At 40.6% G+C, this 19,617-nt stretch overlaps 2 protein-coding genes across 4 annotated transcripts in view; both read right to left on the reverse strand.

Moving 5' to 3' along the window:
- The window catches only part of adam12 (ADAM metallopeptidase domain 12), a 95,592-nt gene extending 83,286 nt beyond the window's left edge, over window positions 1–12,306 (reverse strand). For all 3 annotated transcript variants that reach the window (XM_037123525.1, XM_037123522.1, XM_037123524.1), the window contains exon 1: window positions 12,156–12,306. In XM_037123525.1, the coding sequence (XP_036979420.1) occupies window positions 12,156–12,270 (115 nt within the window). In that variant the 5' untranslated portion in view covers window positions 12,271–12,306. The remainder of the gene's footprint in view (window positions 1–12,155) is intronic.
- A 3,506-nt stretch (window positions 12,307–15,812) lies between these two features.
- insyn2ab (inhibitory synaptic factor 2Ab) overlaps window positions 15,813–19,617 on the reverse strand; it is a 79,098-nt gene continuing 75,293 nt past the window's right edge. The window contains exons 5-6 of the mRNA XM_037123529.1: window positions 19,364–19,463; window positions 15,813–16,662 (exon numbers count right to left, since the gene is read on the reverse strand). Of these exons, the coding sequence (XP_036979424.1) occupies window positions 16,633–16,662; window positions 19,364–19,463 (130 nt within the window). The 3' untranslated portion in view covers window positions 15,813–16,632. The remainder of the gene's footprint in view (window positions 16,663–19,363; window positions 19,464–19,617) is intronic.

Raw genomic sequence — 19,617 nt, forward strand, 5'->3', positions numbered from 1 at the left:
ATCATTGCCTTCCCCCAAAAGAAGCATTTCCTTCAAACTGCAAAGAAATGTGACATTCATGACCATTCTCATGGGCTTTATCCTCTTTGGGAACCTTTAAGATTCAAACTAAAACTGGGTTAATCCCATATGTTTTCTGGAGAGTAGCTTGATTGCTAAGCCAACCACAGTTGTATCCCCATATTGGACACGAGGGAAAATCAGTTGCGGGTTATACATCTAAAAAACACAAGTCTGCTGGGCAGCCAAAAACTTCTTTCCCCCACTCTTTCTTTAAATAGCCACAAAAACCAGATCTCTTTTGCTGCTGGCTTTTGATGATCTAAGGATTTCTGCCGTTTTAGCTTTCCCCCCTTAGCGTGACTGTATTACTAATTCAATGGTAGGTAATGCAAATTCAAACAAGGGTTGATGTCCACTTTACTCAATAGGGCTGTGACAAAGCCAAAATTACCTCAGTCAAACAGAGGGCGCTGCTGGACTCAGGACAAAAATCAAACTCATTACATACACGCAGCAAGTTACCTGCTGCATCGAGGACGATTCCTGATGACTTTCACATTTATTCGTACATTAATTTATTCGCCTTTTTGAGGCAAAGGCTGCATAAATTGTGGGGGTGAAATAAGCAAGGCAGCTATACATGCATAAATAATACAGAGCAAAACGCATATTTCCAGCATTGTGTGTGTTCCCTCAAGTCAACAGTATAAACTGAAAACACTGCTTTTCATTCACAATAAATACTGTGTCTGCTCAATCAGCAATGTTGTGCAGAGTTCCTCTGAGATGAACGACACAATAAACTATATGAGGAAGGTCAAAACAGGAGGATGAAGGACATGTGGTAATCTATAGGCAGGGTGTTGAGGGAGTGCAAAAGAGAGTGAAAACATCACAGCGTGACCTGAGAGACCTGCTGCTGATTGGTTGCATAGTTGCATACAAACTATGTACAACCTACTGTGTGTATTTCAGATCCCTGAAGGTTTAGATTTTTAGCATGAGAATAAGAACATTACCACACTTTAATTGAGCTTTTAACATTCACACTTGACCTCGGAAACAGAGTTTATTAAGATTCCCTGATATGAATCAGAGATTAGTTTTTAACTGTTGATATAAATACTAAATACTATCGATCGATATAAATACTATGAATCAATTGATGGCCTGATTTTTAAGTTAATAATCGGTCGACTGAGGCTTTGTTTAGCAGCTAATTCTGCACATGATCTCCAAATCTCTTTGAAGGTTAAAGTAACATTGGATCCATGCTCTGGATGGATACACTAAAAAAACATGCCCAACAACGCTGACAAGGTTCACAGTCCACCATTAAATCTGGATTCTAAAAGAAAGAAGGAAAACTGGACAAATGTCTGGTCGTGTGTTCAGTCTGTAGAGCAGCGATTAAGTTCACAGGTAGCACAATAGTAACACTCTCCTGGAGAGACATTGTGATGAGGAGTAAATCCAACGATGCTAATACAGCTTGCACGGGCAAGACAAAACAAGACAAAGACATGGATATCAGATAGTTTTTCTTGTTACAACTCTGTGAGGTCTACGGTAATCATAAGGGAATCATTTCATATATTTCTCCCCTTGACTGCTAAAATGAGGTAACTGGGCCTGTCTGTGTGAGACATTTTGCATTCATAATGTCTTAAATGCCTTTTCTCATTTGTCTGTGTCTACCACACAAAGTCATAATCACAATCATGACTGGGAACAGTCAGTCAGTAGAAGGCGATCTAATGTGGACATTAGTGACAGCGTAACCAATCATTATTCTCAGTGCTGCCCTCAGTGTGTTTTCAATATGACATTTGTCTTAGATAGGAGACAAGAGGAGAAATGGCAAAGGTTGCTTAGTAGTGTTGATTCCTAAAGCCTACAACAAAATTGTGAAATAATACTTTTCTATTTTGTCAGAATCATACATGTTATGCTGCAAACTGCCAGACAGCCTCTGTGTCAGTTGCTCTTAACCACCCAAAGGCCTCCACTCAACAGCTTTCAACCAAGGTCAAATATGAAAGCGAGAAACAACACACCAGGCCCCGGGGACATGACTTTTCAGTTATTTCTCGACACGGAGAGCAGGCCCTTAATAACAGCGGCTCAGTGGATAAGAACTCTGATTATGGATCTGATAATGGTGAAGATTTAATGTTCAATATCTGCACAGCGGTGGAGCCTCTTCAAGTGAAGAAAAGGAAGATAAAGGTTTCACAATTACAAACAGGGACCAGTGTCATTGAAAAAAGGGTCTTGTGCCAAAACCCTGACAGGCACCGCAAAGCAGAGGTGAGCTCAGCTGTTACAATTGGATTCGATGGAAACCTGGCTCTAACCTTCCAATCTTCTGGGAGTGCCTACTGTATTGATCATGCATATTGATCATAAAACAGCAACATATTGAGCCAAGCTGAAACCACTGCATGGACATGAGATGTTATCAAGTTGTACAGGTTTGTTCAATTCTTTTATGCTTTTTTCATTTACCGACATGGTGAAAATACATTAAAAATACATGAAAAAAAAATAAAGGAGCACCTTGAAATAAAGTATTTTCCACCTCTGTGAAGCTTATAATAACATTTCTGTTGTCCAAATATCAATAAAAAACCCATGTATTAATTACTGTAGGGCCATTTATTGTTTAACATGACAGTATGATATTTCAGCATTTTTTTAACTACCCCTATATACGGGTTAACAGTACGAGGTACCACTCTTATACCTGTCTTTTAAAGTGTACAATTAGCTTAGTTTAGCACAAAGGCTGAAGACTGGGGGAAATAGTGTGTCTGGCTCTGTTTGAAGGAAAAAAAATCCATCTACTTGTGCCTTCAAAGCTCACTACTTAACACATCATTTGTTAAATCAGAACATTAACTGTCTTAAAATATAAATAACAGTATCAAAAAATCCTCTATAGTCCCATCTCCTCCTGAAGTTAAATGCTGATATCATTAACAAATAGAACAGAAGCCTTGGCCATCCAACCTGGCAACCCAAACATGGAGGTTTAAAGAGAAATGTGTTTCTCTATTTTTCTCTTGACATCAGGAACTCAAATCGTGCTCACCGTGGCACAACGCAAACATAGTTTGGCTTATAATTTTTAATAAAAATCATGATTTTATGCCCTGAATGTTGCATTAATTTTTCCTCTGTGCTATCGAATATGGTATGGAACATCGATATTTTTAAAGTTATTGTACAGAAGTCAGAGGTTCCAGTGTAACACAGAAGTTCCAACACAAATAAACTGAAGGTCATGTTGCTCAGTAGGGAAGGTTCGCTACTAATGGGTTGGTGGTACAATTCCCAGCTTCTCCTTTACAGGAGTGTTTAATGTCTTTACGACACTGGTGAATGAGAGGCAAATTGTAAAGTGCTGTGCAAGGCCAGCCATTTATTATCTAAATAAGCGTTTAACTTTTTATTTTAGAGAATTCAAAGCTTTGACTTTTATTTGAACTAAGACACTACTTGACTGGATTCAAGATTCAAAATTAAATCAAGTACTAGTTGCTTCAAAGCTTTTAACACTGCCATTACAATCGGCTTGATTACACTCACAGTACAATTTTCACTTAAGTTTTGAAGTCCAAAAAATTGTAATCAGGACAGCCTTAGCCTGCTGTAATGGTCATTAGCCATTAGTAGGTACACTATACCATCAACATCACCTGTAAATCCAAACAGCACATTACACATACACCACAGAGGTTGCACATATGATAAGAATCTGTGACATGGTAAGGAGCAAAGGAAGTACTAGAGTGGTGCTTAGTGCTCTGATCCAGGGAAGATCTCTTTGGTGTTTTCTTACTTCTGCTTCAGACAAGTTCTACATCCTCTTTCACAAGAAATCCAAGGATTAAAGATACCAAAATGTTTTCATCTTTTAGGTCAAAGTGGAACAAAGGAGCTCAACAAATACATTAGTGGAGCTTTCTGTATACATCCAATTACTGATTCCGTATGAAAATACCACTGACCTAAATACAGCAACGGATGCTACACCTACAATGTGCCCTCGGAAATAAAGCGCTGTTAACAAAGAGAATGACGAATGAGGCCGCATTAGAGCACATTTCTGCACATGAGTATCTCAATAGAATCGTTCCTGAAAGTAAAAATGGCATCTAACTACCACTGCAGCAATTAAGCCTTGATACCTGTGAGGTTGTGCTGACATATATTTAATTAGCAGGAAGTCGCTCAAAGAATAAGGCAATCAACATAATCTCAAGGGCTGTCGACCATTTTACAGGTTGTTACAGTAAGTCTTGTCACAGTGTGAAACTCAACATTAAAATAAATCCTGGTTTCCTTTCATTACAAACACTCTTCCTTACAGCACATCAAAGGGAGCATTTCACAATTCCTCCTGTTAAAAGGCTTCTTTTGTATAAACAGTAAAAAAAAAAAAAAAAAATCCTGCTGCTGACACAGCTCATACAAAAGTCAACAGCATTGTTTAAAAAAAGGAGGACATCTGTAGCTCTCTGAAGTCTAAAGTGCGAGCTGCATTGCTGCAATGAATTGACGTTTGATGCTAGAAGCAACTAAAAAGACTCTTGATATATCATCTAGTGAAACATATGTATGGGCTTCTCTTCTGAGTTGAAGGTAAATGAACAAATGCATTTTTCATCTCTGCGTTTCATCTTGAGCAGTATAATGAACTGGCTAGCTTACACTGTTCTTCAGAAATAAGATGGCAATAACAGTAAATTCAACAAGACATTGGCTAGACAAACTCTGAAAGCCCTGTTTTTACATTTCTTGGAGATTTATTTAGACATTACTTTAGAGGGGTAAAATTATGAAATTACATTTCTGCCATTGTCCGTGTATAACTGCATTTATCTGGGTGGAGGAAACAAGTGGGACTCAAGTGGATAAGAGCTGTGTTTATTAGAAAAATATTTTCAGACAAGCACACAAACACAAGTGCTGTTTGGCTGTGCCAAAACTTGGAAACAATTTCTAAAGGAAATGTAGGTTCCACAACACTGCTAAAAGCTTATGTCAGACAATGCTGATATCAAGTCAGCACACTATACTGTTTTATCAATAGAAAAATAACTTTAAAATCTAAGTATGTCACATTGTTTGACCTACAAGAAATTACACAGTATGTGTGAAGTCAGCTGTCAATTAAACGGCTCTTTTCAAATGTTACAGCTAATTAAAATAACTGCCTTTCCGATGATTTTCTTTGGAGCTATTTCAACATCATCTACACATTTTTTTTCCCCCAGCTGTGAACAGTTCCTCCATCTCTTCCTCAATCAACTGTATTCATTAACCTTGTCCACTTTGAGGACACTTTATTTGGTCACTTTTCTAGTGTGAATCTTATACATACTAAAAACAGTCAAGATGTAGTATGGATTTGGTGCACACACCATTCATGTTTACCATGGTTATCATCTTAGCTGTCCATGTTAGCATGCTAACATTTACTGTTTAACGCTAAACATAAGGTATAGCAGAGGCTGACAGGAATGTCTTTAGCTTTGCAATTATTTAGTCAGAAACCAACCAGATAAAATACCAGATAAAATTTCAAGGCAATCCATCCAATAGTTCAGGTATTTGGGTTAAGACATATGGTGAACCGACAAACTGCCAAAATGTCAAATCGACAGGGTCACCCCTTGTGCCACACTGCTAATGTGGCTAAAAGAAGTTATCTTGATCAAATAGAGGAAGTATGTTATTATAGAAGAGTTAATCCTCTACTGTATTTTTCCAGCCATACAGTCTGGCTCCCCTATCACCAGCATCTTTGTACATGCGCTGCACAAAATGGGTTTTCAATTTGACTGCAAAAGTGGAACAACATTATGCGCCTCTAATTGACAGAGACACAGAGAAAAGGGACCAAGAGGCACACAGAGAAATAAAGACTCCCAAAGCTTTTCGCAGGAGTTGAGAATTTGAGTGTTTCCTCATTGCCTCATTTCAACAACTCTACCCTCTATCAACTCCCTCATCTCTCACTTTCCCCAGTGATGACATACTGGAGTAATTAGCGCCGAAGCTGAGAAGGTGTTAATCCTGGATGTGGGACCCCCCGATCCTTTCCAAACAGAAAAGCCCATTATTGGCCCGATAGAATAAGCTGCGAGGTCAGCAGCTCACAGTGAAATAATGGTAATAGGAGAGTCTCAGGGTGGGTTAGCGAGATTTGCCTGTGTGTCCCATTCCCATTCTGTGAGAGCAACAGTGGAAAAGCCAATTCCCATCTTGTCTTGCACAGATTTGGGCATTATGTCTCAGCGCTGGGGATTTCAGCTGGGAGGATTTGGGGATTAACAGAAACTTATCACACATGCTGGGTCACCTAGCAGCCACATGTAGGGGAGACGGGGGACCAAAAAAATATGGATTTTCAGCCACACTAGTGGCATGACTCTGTGGGTGGCAGCGTCAGCCAGTCCTCAGGATTGGTCAGTTGGTCAGTAAACCATGATGATTTTATTAACACGCAACCACACACACACACACACAAAAAAAAGGCCGAGAGCTCCCAAATTTCTGGTGTTTCATATAATAATCTTTCAGTGGCTTTAATTCACAAAAATTCTCATCCACGATATGAAGGCTGATGGTTTCGACTGGCATGACTGGATTTCTGCTGTCTTGTTCCATCCTTTTCCCCATTTAATTGAAACTTAATATATCTTGAGAAGGATGCTCTATCAAAGAAAAAGGGAAAAAACGAGCGACCACTGTCCTAAAGAATTCATATGTTCACTGGCTCTTTGTCTACGCCCAAGTATTCCCCATTTCCTCTGCTACACCTCTAGACTCTTATTCATTTTAAATATGAGCGCTGGTGTTTGCATGTGTGCACCCCTCGGAAATCAAATATCTGCCGTCATTCTGCATTCTGGCATAAATATTAAAAGCTTGCTGTTCACAGATGTATGTTGTAAGAGCTGTCACTCTGTGTTTCCATCCGACTTCACTCCTATTCATTATTCCTTCCTTCCTCTCTTCACTCAACAAAATTTCAGAGAAAATTGTCTATCCTACAAAAATATCAGAGCTTTCCAGGAAGTATGACACATTCAATCACCACAGTAAATGGAGAGAAACGTAGGTGACTGCCTTCGCACCTGTCTCTGTGTCTCTTCTGGTTCTCTGAAGGCTGATGCAGATTGAGGGGGGGAATTGCAACCAAACTCATCCTTATCACCTATGACTGATTGCTTTCTGCCTGGTGGTGGTCTGCAGCAGCTCGGTGGTGGTCTAACACCTGGATTCCTCACAGTTTCACAAAAGACCTTTCACATGTTTTTCCTTTCTCTCATCGTCCTTTTCTTAGTCGTGACATCTGGGATTGCTCAGAACATTATTCCAATGCGTGCATGTTAGTTTCACAGATTAACACACAGCAGTAAGCCTCTCTAAGCAGCACATGTGTGTAGTATGGTATGTTGCCATCTCATAATAACAGCTTATCTATTATATCTGTGATCCTGTCATCCTCGGGCAGAGCTGCACGTAGTGAGTAGGGAGAAGCTAAATCACACCGATGGCTATAATGACCAATGATGCTTAACAGAGGGAGACATTTCTAACTGTGACTCTCGTTCCCTTGTGGCCAACAAATCAATGCCAGCCTGCCCTCAAAATGTCAAGCGACAGCCACCCTGAGGGTTTGACAGACAGACCAGGGTGAAGTTATTTCTTAAATGGCTTCTGCAGAAAGTGGTTGTTCTAACCCGGATGGCGGCCATACATCGGCTCTACCACAGACTGAGAGATGGGTGTGGGGGTTACATCGCAGGAAACTGTATTGAAAAGTGGGATGTGCACCTGGGAGAGCGAAGGGAGTGTGTGTGTGTGTGTGTGTGTGTGTGTGTGTGTGTGTGTGTGTGTGTGTGTGTGTGTGTGTGTGTGTGTGAATTTCTATGCATTTCAGGGCAATCAGGGCAGGTTTTATTCTCCTCTACGCCACTTTGTTTAGACAACACAGACAGTTCTAATCTTCCTAATTAATTCTGTCTGATGCTGCGGTTTGACCAGATATCCTCAAATCTAATCCAGGTCATTTGGTTCTGTCTCTAATTATTTATTGAGTTTCCTCGCCTAGAGAAAAAAAAAGATCAGACCTCGTAAAACCAGTTGATATGCAGAGGAGAGACAAAGACAGACAGGAACAGAGACAGCGATTCATCCAAGATTTGTAAACACAGCCTGCTTGATTTTTGCCCTTATGAGACTTCTTTTAGTTTTGCTTTTAGTGTTTTGAAAACTAATGAGTAGGCTGCCAATTCAACTACTCACCACCTTATTTGAACTCTGTAAATTATTTTATCAAGTTTTTGCAAAATTCAATCACCCTGACATTTATACATCGGCGGTTCATTTTAATTCAGCTTTCGGTGAGAAATGTGTTGCTATTCTGAGAATCACTCGAGGAGAAATCAGTCAACATTTTGATCATTTCAAGTATTCTTTCTGAAGTTTTAAAAGCTAGAATGAAGAAGGATTTGTTGGGTGCGGTTTGTAAAGCCAAACCTCAAACTTAGTCTCTCCTACCCAGAAGGTCCCTGCAGATACAGACGCTGCCCCAGACTCCGAGGAGGTCATAAGTGATGATTGAGAGGGAAACGTTTGTATGAGGGGTTAAACTAACCTCCTGTCGTCCCAGGGAACAGAGACTTTCCCACTTTCGGGTGATTGAGTTTATATGACTTATCCCTCAGCAAATCACAAACTGAAATGAGCTGACTACCGCGGAGCACGTCTGCTTATGCTATTAGCTATACTCCATACTCTCACTATGCTGTGACAATGCTAATAACTATGACCAGCGGGCAACTTAGCACAAAAAAATATGACAGTAAAATTCAAAAGGAAGCAGTATCGTTTTGGCAGGAACGCACCCTTTTTTGCCTGATAATGCTTCATTTTAAACAACAAATCCATGATGAAATCAGCAGGATGAGAGCTAGATAGCTGTGGGCCGCCGACTGGCAGCAGAGCACTTTTGTGGGTTTGGTGAAGGGAGCTGACAGCTAGAAAGCTAATAGCTTACAGCTAATGGAGCTGACAAAGCTAACAGCTAAACACACAGCAGGACTGACAATTTGTGTTTGGAGTACTGGACAGTGAACTGCAGTATATTGTGACAACACAAGTTTACAGTAAATTAACATAATAAGGTATTTTAGCTTAGAAAAGTACTCTGAATGCCAACAACTATCTGATGATAAAAAAGTTCAGGAACACTTTACATAAAAAAGAAAAAAAAAAAAAAAAGTTAGTCTGGAGTCCAAGAATTCAAATGGTTTTGATGGAAATCCTATCCATCCTGGCTTCAAAAAAACAGCTGTCAAGGAGTCAAATTTTAGGCAATGCAAGATGGACAATATGATACAGCAACTACTGTCGAACACATTTGAATGCAACAATGGCATTCATTCTGTAACTTGCCTCTTTTTCTCTTTGGTACTCTATAATTGACTCTGAATCTGTGCTTCTTGTTTAATAGTCTATGGTGTGGATTTTATTTGGATTTCCTCATTAAAATCTACCTGTTGACTTTTACAGTGCGTCCACTTGTTGGATTTTCCTTATAAAAATACTCAAAAGGGCACCATTAGTGGCTCAAAGGCCGATATACACATGATTTGTTCAAAATCCCTCCAGAGAAAGTCCTTACCATCTGATGCATCACTTAATTCAAAAATGCAAACACAAGTCAGTGTTTGAACGCGATCCAGGCTGCCAATTGCAGCTGAGTGTTGTCGCACTGAGAAGTGCTCTGGCATGCAAAGACTAAATGTCAGTCAGCTCTGGTCCAACTATGGCTGCCAGATTTGGCAGAGTTTATGGGGGTGAAGACTGGATGATTTCTGGCTGAGAATGGGTCTCAGTTAGCAGCACTCAGGGCTAGCTTTGCCCAAGTGTCAACTCATGGCTACCACCCAAGCTTGGCCCACTCTGGCATGGCACTCTTTCCAGATCTGGTTTATGTCGGGGAACCATTTGTGCCGGATTTAGGCCACTGTTGAGCCAAGCCATTTGGATTAATTACATACCAACCAACCTGAGCTGCCTTTCACTCTCGGGCATCTTGATTTCCCTTCTAACGATTATCCATTAATAGATTTATATTTCCCTACTTCATTTATTACTCCAGAATTATACAACATGTCCCGACAACAAGAACGATACAGCACTTGTTTCTACCAAACCAGTGCCTTCCAAAACTATCAAGAAAATAAATCAAATAACAAGAAGGCTTAAATCACATCAAAATGACTATGGTTAAGGTTTCAGAAGATGGTTTGGACCAAAGAAAATACCTGGTAAAATTAGAAATAAACCTGATTGTCAGCAGGGAACGCACACAGGAAATGTTCCAGAGGGATTTGTCACTTAAACATAAATACATGTCATTTTGGGGCATCTGCTGAAATCACTCATGCTGACATTTTTCTTGGCAGACCAACATTTAGAGCATGTGTTTTTGTGCAAATGTTGCCTGACAGCAAATGTTGTTTTTTTGTTTTTTAAGAACATTATTGAATGACATGTTATGCCAATCCACTTGTAGACCTTTATGCTCGTATTTATTATAGATTTAGCATCCATGCTAGACCATGAAAGCAATTCAACAGAATAAACCTGGGACTATCTACAACTCCTCTCATTTACACCTCCTGCCATCATTAAGGGAAAAAAATCAGTAGAACTTCTGAAGTGAAAAACACTCTGTTGATTTATTTATCTATTTCCAATTAGTTGAAGTGATCCAAACAATCTTGTAGAAGAGATGAGGAAGAGTGTGCCTCGAAGAAAAGCTCCCCAGTCTCACTCTGGCTCACAGACTACAGCATGATAAAGACATTGTGGCGTTGTCTCTTTGCCGAGCTGGAGGGAGGCCATGACAAACATTTCAGAGGGAAGCTGAAGTCAATATCCTGCTGACATCAAAGAGGTGGTACGTACTGCCCTATTTCAATACTCACACTACCCCTTCAAACTATTTTTACTCCCCGCATTCATATATCAACGATCCCTCTGAGTGAGAGTTCTAACGACCCCACATTGCGATAATGTGTGCAGTAAACATCTCCTGAGCTGCATCTCTCTGTTTCTCACATGGGTAATTTTCAGGGAAGCACTGCTGTAATTTGTGATTTACCATTAATGATGCGCCTTCAGGCTGCATGTTTGTTGCACAAAATCAGCAACAATGAGCTGTGTGTGCATTTTGAAGAAGTGATGTGGACTTGCATTGTATTTGGATTCTTCTGGAAGAAATGCACTTCTTTTTATTATTACGATATATCCCTAACTTCTGTTTTATCCATAGTGTTGACATCTCTGTATCACATCTCCTTGTGCCATGTGAACACTGTGCATATTGTGTCACTGTGATGATGACATGCCATGTTGTTTTAGCAGTACACTGTATATATTTGAGTCACCTGAGGTAGAGTCTTATTTATGATACTGATTTGCCAACTTGCCCCAGAGAAAAGTTAAGCAGTCCAACACATTTTAATCTCAAATTCAGATTCCCTTAAACCTGGTGTGTTTTTTTTCTTTCTGTTTTTATCTCTGCTGTTTGTCATGGTTATACGTGCGCACACACACTAACACACAAACCATTTGCATCCTGGAGCCTGCCCTGTCCCACACACACAATACCCGGTTGTCACTAGGCTCATTCATTTAGCAGATTAAGTTTAGCTGTGTAACAGTAACATCCTGTTTAGTTGATGTTTACAACCTAAAGATGATGTATCTTCCTGGATGTTGAACTCATCTGTCTGCACTTCCCTTTATTGTTCTATCAGAGCAGAAAGATGGATCTAAAAAAACAAACTCTTCCCCCAACACGCACTGCAAAGACAATGACAGGGCTGTGCGAGGAGGGATGTGTCAAAAATGGTCCCATCATGGAGAACATATAGGAATTCATTTAAAAATACAATAAGGGGACCCCATTATAAACAGAGCTCTTGACACTGCATGTGTCCTGATGAGACATGACAGAAAAAAACGTTCACTTCACAACACTGTGCCAAAACAATCTGAAGTAAATGAAAACGAGCCAATGACTTATACATTTGAACAGTAACTGCATGTCGCCTGCTCACCCTCCTGTGTGTTGTGAACCGTGCTGTCAGCACTCTCTGCCGCCGTGGACAGGCACCAGACGCGGAGAGCGAAGATCAGAAAGGCAAAGTTCCTCCGCCGCCTCCAGGTTCTCATGATGCCCGGGCTCGGTGTTGTGAAGCCGGGGAGGTGGGCTGAAGCCACTCCGGTCAGACTGCGTTACAAATGCAGCACGACCAGACACTTGACACAGGGGACAGGGTGGGTGTACAGGTCAGAGCAGTTCACGGAGGTGCAGTGGGGAAAAAAATTTAAAAACAAAAAAACAAAAAACAAAACCCAACAGCTTCACCACCAAGAGTCCAACGAGATGCGGCAGGCTGTCATTTCAAGACAGAAGCTGTCAAAAACTTTTCCTTCCGACAACAGACGTCTGGCGGCCAGCGGTCTGGGGAAAAACGTACAAACACATGTGTTGGCTAAATGTGCGCACCCGAGGTTTTGCTCTTGTTGTAGAGGTAGAGCAAGCCGCGGTACACAAGACAGAATGAGAGGATGATGTTGGAGAGTAGTGAAGCGGGCTTGTCATCTCCTCTCGTACCGGAGCAGCCACACTTTCCCATGTGCGAGTCAGACTCCGCTGGGTCCTAAACCCGGACAGATTACATCAAGTTCAATTTGCTCCCAAGCAGCTAAGTCCTATTTTGGGATTAAACATTTATCATATTCGCCTATGTGCCCACTTAACGCGTGTGAGGTAGCTATTCCATGTCGAAAATCCCAATCTAAAGGCCATTAAGGATGTGTAATTATCGGCTAACCTCCCACAGCTAGCATAACATTAGCATACTCAGCTAACGAACATTAACCTATATAATCAAACAGACAACAAGCAAAGACTGATAAACTAGCCGGTGTCCCATCTGCAAATTTAGAGAAAAAAAAACTTTCCTCTCTTCAAAAATATAAAGTTATTTATTAGTCATCCAACAGATAACCTTACCCCATCTTTCTGTCTTTCTTTCCTTCTTTTGTTTGTGTTGTTAGCTGATGTTCATGTAGCTAGCTACACTTTTTCAAACAACTTTATTGAAAGGACAACAACGAACATGACAACTAAAGAACAGGGGTTTAGAGTAAGATGGAAATATAGGTAGTTATCAAAAGCAGAACAAAATTACAAAAATTGTAGTTATCAGAAGCCAAAAAGGGTGTATGGGTGTAAAAACGTGTAAAATTAACATATATAGAGCTATAGATTATATTTTAATACACCTCCAAAATTACATTTGCATTCATAGGCCTAGGCTATACATAATAAACATGATGATCTCATCCAAAATATTCCTTTTGGGGGCTACAGCTCAAACATATTTATTTATGTTGGGTAGAAAGTGAAAATTCAGGCATTGTGAGATTGTGTATTTGCCCAAAAGACAAAATCATTTTAGCACATTAAAAATTTTAGAGTTGCTGTCAGCCTTTATCAGGCCGTACATTCTCAGAGAGTGAACAAAACATTTCATCCTTTCCCAGAAGATACAGTATTAGCACACCTTATTCATAAATATGTATTCTTATTCTTTTTCTTCTTCTCTGCTGTTGTTATGCATGCACATGCTGTGTATGTGACTAGTGTAAATCAACTGTATAAACTCGAGGCCAATCATAATAACAAATCTTTCTCCAGCCGCTGTGGATGGAGGCGTATCACTGCAAAACAAAACGTTCGTTCATAAATTGTAGATATAACAAACTGCGAAACATAAGCTCATGATTCACTAAATAAGAACTTTGATTTATGTCAACTTGTTTCAGTTCCCCATGTCCCTTTGGCTCAGTCTTAACTTTCTCAGCTTTCTGGTGTGCTAAAATGTTGTTTTTGTTTTTGATCAAGTGTGTCCACAGTGGATTAAGATGATGGACTCCTCTCCGAACTCTCTCCTCTAAGATGTGATGGATGCTGCCTCAGAGACACAGCCAAGTAAGATATGAAAACAGAGTTGAAAAGGGCACTTCCCTAGACAGTTACCTACTTTGACTATAGCACTGCTCGAGCTGTAATTGCTGGAAAAATGTAGTGTGAGACTTAAATAATGAGTTGTGTAGACTGGAATCTATGCATGTAGGCTAATGTGATTACTAAGCTTTTAACTTATTGAACCCTAACTAAAGCTTTCTTTTTGAAAACTTTAAGGTATCGTTTGAAATAAAGCTGCGTGCGTCTACGCTTGTCTGCACAACGTTCCTGTGTCATGACTGAGGTTAAATTAAAAAAGCACTTCATGATGCATTTCCAGTGTGAATATTGTGTATTTGAAAAAGGATTCCGCAATCAAACGGTGAGTCGGACCCCTATTTTGCAATTGCGTCTTCTTCCTCGCTATCTCTGTGTCCAGACTCTCACACACATATGCGACACACTGTCATCACCAAGGCCTCATCTGTGTTTTGTGCAGGCTACCTGGTCTGGTTTAGTCTAATCTCTTTTAGCGCGTGTACGCTGCAGGCAAAAATGTCACAGATGTCTCGGTGCAGGCATCGGTTCACAATACATCTCCACTGAGGCTACGAAGTGCAGAGGAAGGGTGGAAAGTTGGTTTGTCTGAGCTGACTTTGATAGAGTTGTTTCCTTTAAATTCCACGGTGTCTTAGTGTGTCTTCATCTTCCCTCTGAAGAGTTTTATTCAAATGTAGTTCGCTCATTCCAAATTTCGATGCCCAATATTGTAGACTGTTTTTCAACTGATGTTACAATCAGAATCCTAGAACACAAAGCCACTCCTGGAAATAGATGTCCATGAGGGTAGATGTTCTGATTATATGAGAGCCAGGGAAATGACTAATGAGTAAACACTGACAATATGTAGCTCTGTGTAATCTCAGACAGCACTCTCCTTTCTTAGCCAGACATATCAGCGCCACCCTCAGGGCATTCTGAGTCAGTCAGAAGTCATTGGGAAGCCAGTCGAGGGGGCATCGGACCACATAGTTCACATTATGGGTAGATAGCAATGTGACATATAGACACATGATGCCTCGGAGAGAGGGGAGGCTGACTGACAGGAGGCTTTCTCTTCGTATACCACAGCCTGTCAGTCCGTGCTCATCATCTGGAACCAGCCTACGTGGCAGGAGAGCAGTTCTCCCAGGCGGATTATTCTTTAAAATGGCCTTGCTGGCCCAATAAGGTCACTGGATAAAAATACAGTTTGCTACACGCAGTATGTTGCTAGAACCTTGCAGTGCACGGAAACTGGTCAGTCTATTTTCATAATGGAGGACCTAACATTTTGTCTGGGATTTTAAAACACTGCATGCATTTACTCCAGAGCAGCCCGCTCACCAAAAGTCTACCACAACAGTATGTGTTTGTGCAGCGCGTGCGGCACATGTCCTTCTTCTGTTCTCTCTCCATCCCAGCAGGGTCTGTTTAAATGCCACAGAGATGTCAGTCACCTTTACAGGCTATATGTGGACTGCAGTCCCAGGCAATGCTCAGAAGTCTCCTCTCTTATTACAATGTCATCTCTGGTTTGGAGCTCGCTGTGACAAAGGCCCCTTTCACAGCCGCCGCGCGTCTCCTGAGTTCGATTAGCTTGGAATTCCACTGTTCCGGATGGGAGGCTCCAGAGGCCCCGAGGCAGACGTGAAGCCAATGACGAAACATACTTCCCCCTTCTCCCACTTTAGAAACGCCTATGGTACCTTACCAATGACAGAGTCAAGGTGCTTTGCTCAAAGCACTGAGACTCAATTTCCTGGAAAATGACGCTTCGACTCTGCAGAATGTCCTTAGAATACTTTTATTTCATTTTGGGATACATTAGAGGAAAATTAGATTGTACATCAGGGATCATATCAGGAAAAGAAATGGGAAAAATAATGATTCATCTGTATTGCATTTTATAACAGGCCGGTAAAACATTACAATTTCACTGATTTGAAGTATGTAAGAATTGGCCACCTGGCAAATTCATACTACAGTGGGGGCAGCGTATCACAAGAGTAACCGCTAACCAAAGCAGCCATTAGTTAGTTAGCTTATTCTGCAATACAGCTAGCGCTCCAGGCTCTTTAGACTGAAACAACTAAAGCCTTTAGCCTTTAACATCTTTTTCCAATTTTTCTCTATTACATACTTGAAGTGCAATTTTGCGTTCATAAAACTGCTTGTTTGCCACAATCTTCTATTGTGGCATTAACAGGAATATCGAAATGTGTCCTTGTAACATATCAAAATCAAATTACATAGATAAATGCCGGTGAGAAATAATAAGAAAATAAATAAACTGCTCTAAACATGTCAATGATAACTGATAACATTGTTGACAATGCAAAGCAAAATCTAACTTTTGTTTCTGGCTGCATTACATCGCAGGGTGAAAGAAGATATAACAGGAACACAGATGCACAGTCATGGCAATAATTTGTATAGGAGATAAACTGAATTACACACAAGTTCATATTTAATGTACATGGAGGAAAACTGAGGAGCCGTAGTTACTGTAACCCCATTTATCTCTGCAGGATCTGGTCCAGAAGTCTCTGCAAAACAACAAGAACAACAGTGGTACAGTGAAGTTCTTTCCCCCCCATCACAAGCACATCCATCAGCGCCAACAACTCCCCTTCTTCAATCTCTTAAGAGCAGCTCTGCATCACACAGCAGCGACTCCCGCTGTTAAATTGGCTTTCACTTCCATCAGCCTCACCCCTGAGGTGTCCAAGCCCAGGTAGGGAGGAATAATTCTAACTTGCTATCTTACCACCCCAGTATGCAATCACCCTCCTCTTACAGTACCTCCCAACAGCTGGAATCTAATTTCAGCCAGCGTTAAAAAAAAAAAACACACCCACCCTCCACCTCTGCTCCATCAGACCCCACTACGGCTCTTCTCTGGGCTCTACTGTGTGTGTGTGTGTGTGTGTGTGTGTGTGTGTGTGTGTGTCAGAGACTTTCTGACAAAAAAAAAAAAAAAAAGCGAGGCCTCTAAAGCACACACGGCTCAGTGTTTATCGGGGAGGAACACACTCCTTTTCTCCCCATCTCGCTGTGGTTGAGCCAGGCTAATAGTTTCATTTGAGAGGTGGTGAGGTCATAACCGGCAGAATAACAGCTGCGCCAGCTCCATTTCCCCAAGAAATACAATATTCTTCTTCTACAGACACATTTGACGTCACACTGCGCTCAGTAGCTGCCGGTCGGGTCAGTAAACCACACCGATGCTGATGTCAGTGGTGGAATATGACCGCGTACATTCAGTTAAGTGCTTTTACCTGCTGGCTATTTGCTGTTTAAATCAATTAAACTTTTATTGAATTCATTGATTTATCATGAATGAAAATTTGTAGTTGTACAAGAACTGTACTAATGTTATATTTATCACTCTGCTGCATTTATGTATGATTCATGTATCTCCACTATTTATTTTGATAAAGTGAAGGGTTAAATGTTTCTGTATCTGGAGAGGAAATGATTACATTTATTAAGGCGATATAAACTATTCAAATGCCTTCTTGGATTAGCTTTAAGAACACCATCACAATGCTGTTTTTGTTTTTTTAGATCATTTTAGAGATATGTGATCCTTACAGGAGAGTGACGCCACAAACACGATGATCTTATTGAATATGATTCATTGCTGTTGATTAAACTAGTCAACGGTGTATAAAGTAGTTAAAAGTAGCTCAACCTTTCACATCTACAGCAGCAAAAACACAAAAAATCCACAAATATAGAAAAGCAGTCTTTCTGCAGAATACATATTCTATCTTCTGACACTCTAATATATTTGACTTTTATTAAGATAATATTTTGAATGCACTTTTACTTGTTAGGGAGTACTTTCACAACCTGAATATTTCTTCCACCATATGCTGATTTACTGTTGATTTACTGTCTTCTGTGTCCTGACTGAGACTTAAACACTGAAATACATAAAATAAAACAAAACACTCTCACACATTTTCTCCTCCTTTCTCTCCCTTTCTCTCTCACACACACTGAAGATGCTGTGGTTGTGTAATTATCGGAGGCATCTCCTCACATCTCACCTGACTGACAGTGAATTCATTGTTGCGGCTCGGTTTTAATGAGAGAGTGAGTGAAGCTCAATGGATCCGTCTGACATCGCATGCCCTAAATATATCATTCATATGCAACATGCCCCACACTGTTGGAGGATGTCGTTAGTGCCTGTTGAAGCAGGTCCTATGCATCATGTCAGCAGGGTTTAGAATAAGTAGTAACTAATACTGAATTAATACCGTGTGAGGTTTGGCTTTAGTTTTGGAACAAATCAAAGGAGGATCTGATTTTGAAGATTTTGAAGATTTTGAAAGCACCAGTCACTGTGAAGTTACAGTGAAACTAAATGTAGAATGCACCTTTATTTGGAGGCAGGTGTGTTAAATGCCTGAGGATCTGGCTTTAGCAGTCAAACAGTGACCTCTGCTGGCAACAATCAAACCATGTTTCACTGTGTGTTCTTTAACATTCTTATATACAGAGATTTCCTTTTGATTTACCTATAACACTTAATTTACACATAATGAGAACGTGCCTTTTAGATGTAATTTAACTGACCCACAGTAACTAAAAAAATCCAGAACTGGATACACATTTAAAATGCTCCAAAACAAATCAATCTTTCATCTACATGCCTGTTGTGTTTGGTGTGATTATGTGGATATTCATTGTAAGGTCTAGTTGCACTATTGAGCTACTAGAGTGACCTATTCTAAATTGTATTTTCTCACAGTTTTATTAGATAGTACAGATCCAGAGTGATAGCAAACGGGTTGAAAGAGAGAGGGATGGACAGGCAGCGGGGACACAGCCTCTATACATGTGTGCACCATCTACCCACTGAGCTACTGGAGCGCCCCTTACAAACATTTCTTATCCCCACACACACACACACAGCTCTGAGATGACTGCTGTAAGCCTTGTTTAGGTACGCGTGAATCATCTGAGAAGAAAGTTGCACCTAAACGCTGCCCACCTCCTGGGTGTGAGACGACCACAGTGACTAACATCCACACACCTCCTCATCCAAGCCATTTCCAAAGGAGCAGTGAGATTTTAAAATGAGACCCTGGTGGAGTGTTCAACAGCATGATGTGCCTTCAGAACGCAGTTAGAAACCTGTGTTTGGGATTTTAAGCCTCCTTTGTCCCAAGATTGTATATGTCTCTTATTTTTCTCGTGAATAAGTAATCAGTGATTTTAGAGTTCCAGATCTACCTTTTTAAAGACGTCTGCTCGTAATCTGTTGGTTTCTGACACAGCCCTCTTTTTCTCCTCCTCCTTCTTCTTTGTCACCTCTGGCAGCTTGTTGTAAATCCTACAGACACACACGCACACACACACACAAAAAAGGCAGATTTAGGCAGGAGAATATGCTTTTAGAAGTCTGAGGGTGGCACTGGCATACTCGAGACAAGGTTTTATCTGAGCGAGACCACAGCCGGCAAAAACCTGGATCCACCGATAAAGAG

Source organism: Acanthopagrus latus, chromosome 15 (assembly GCF_904848185.1).
Source record: "Acanthopagrus latus isolate v.2019 chromosome 15, fAcaLat1.1, whole genome shotgun sequence".
NCBI lineage: Eukaryota > Metazoa > Chordata > Actinopteri > Spariformes > Sparidae > Acanthopagrus > Acanthopagrus latus.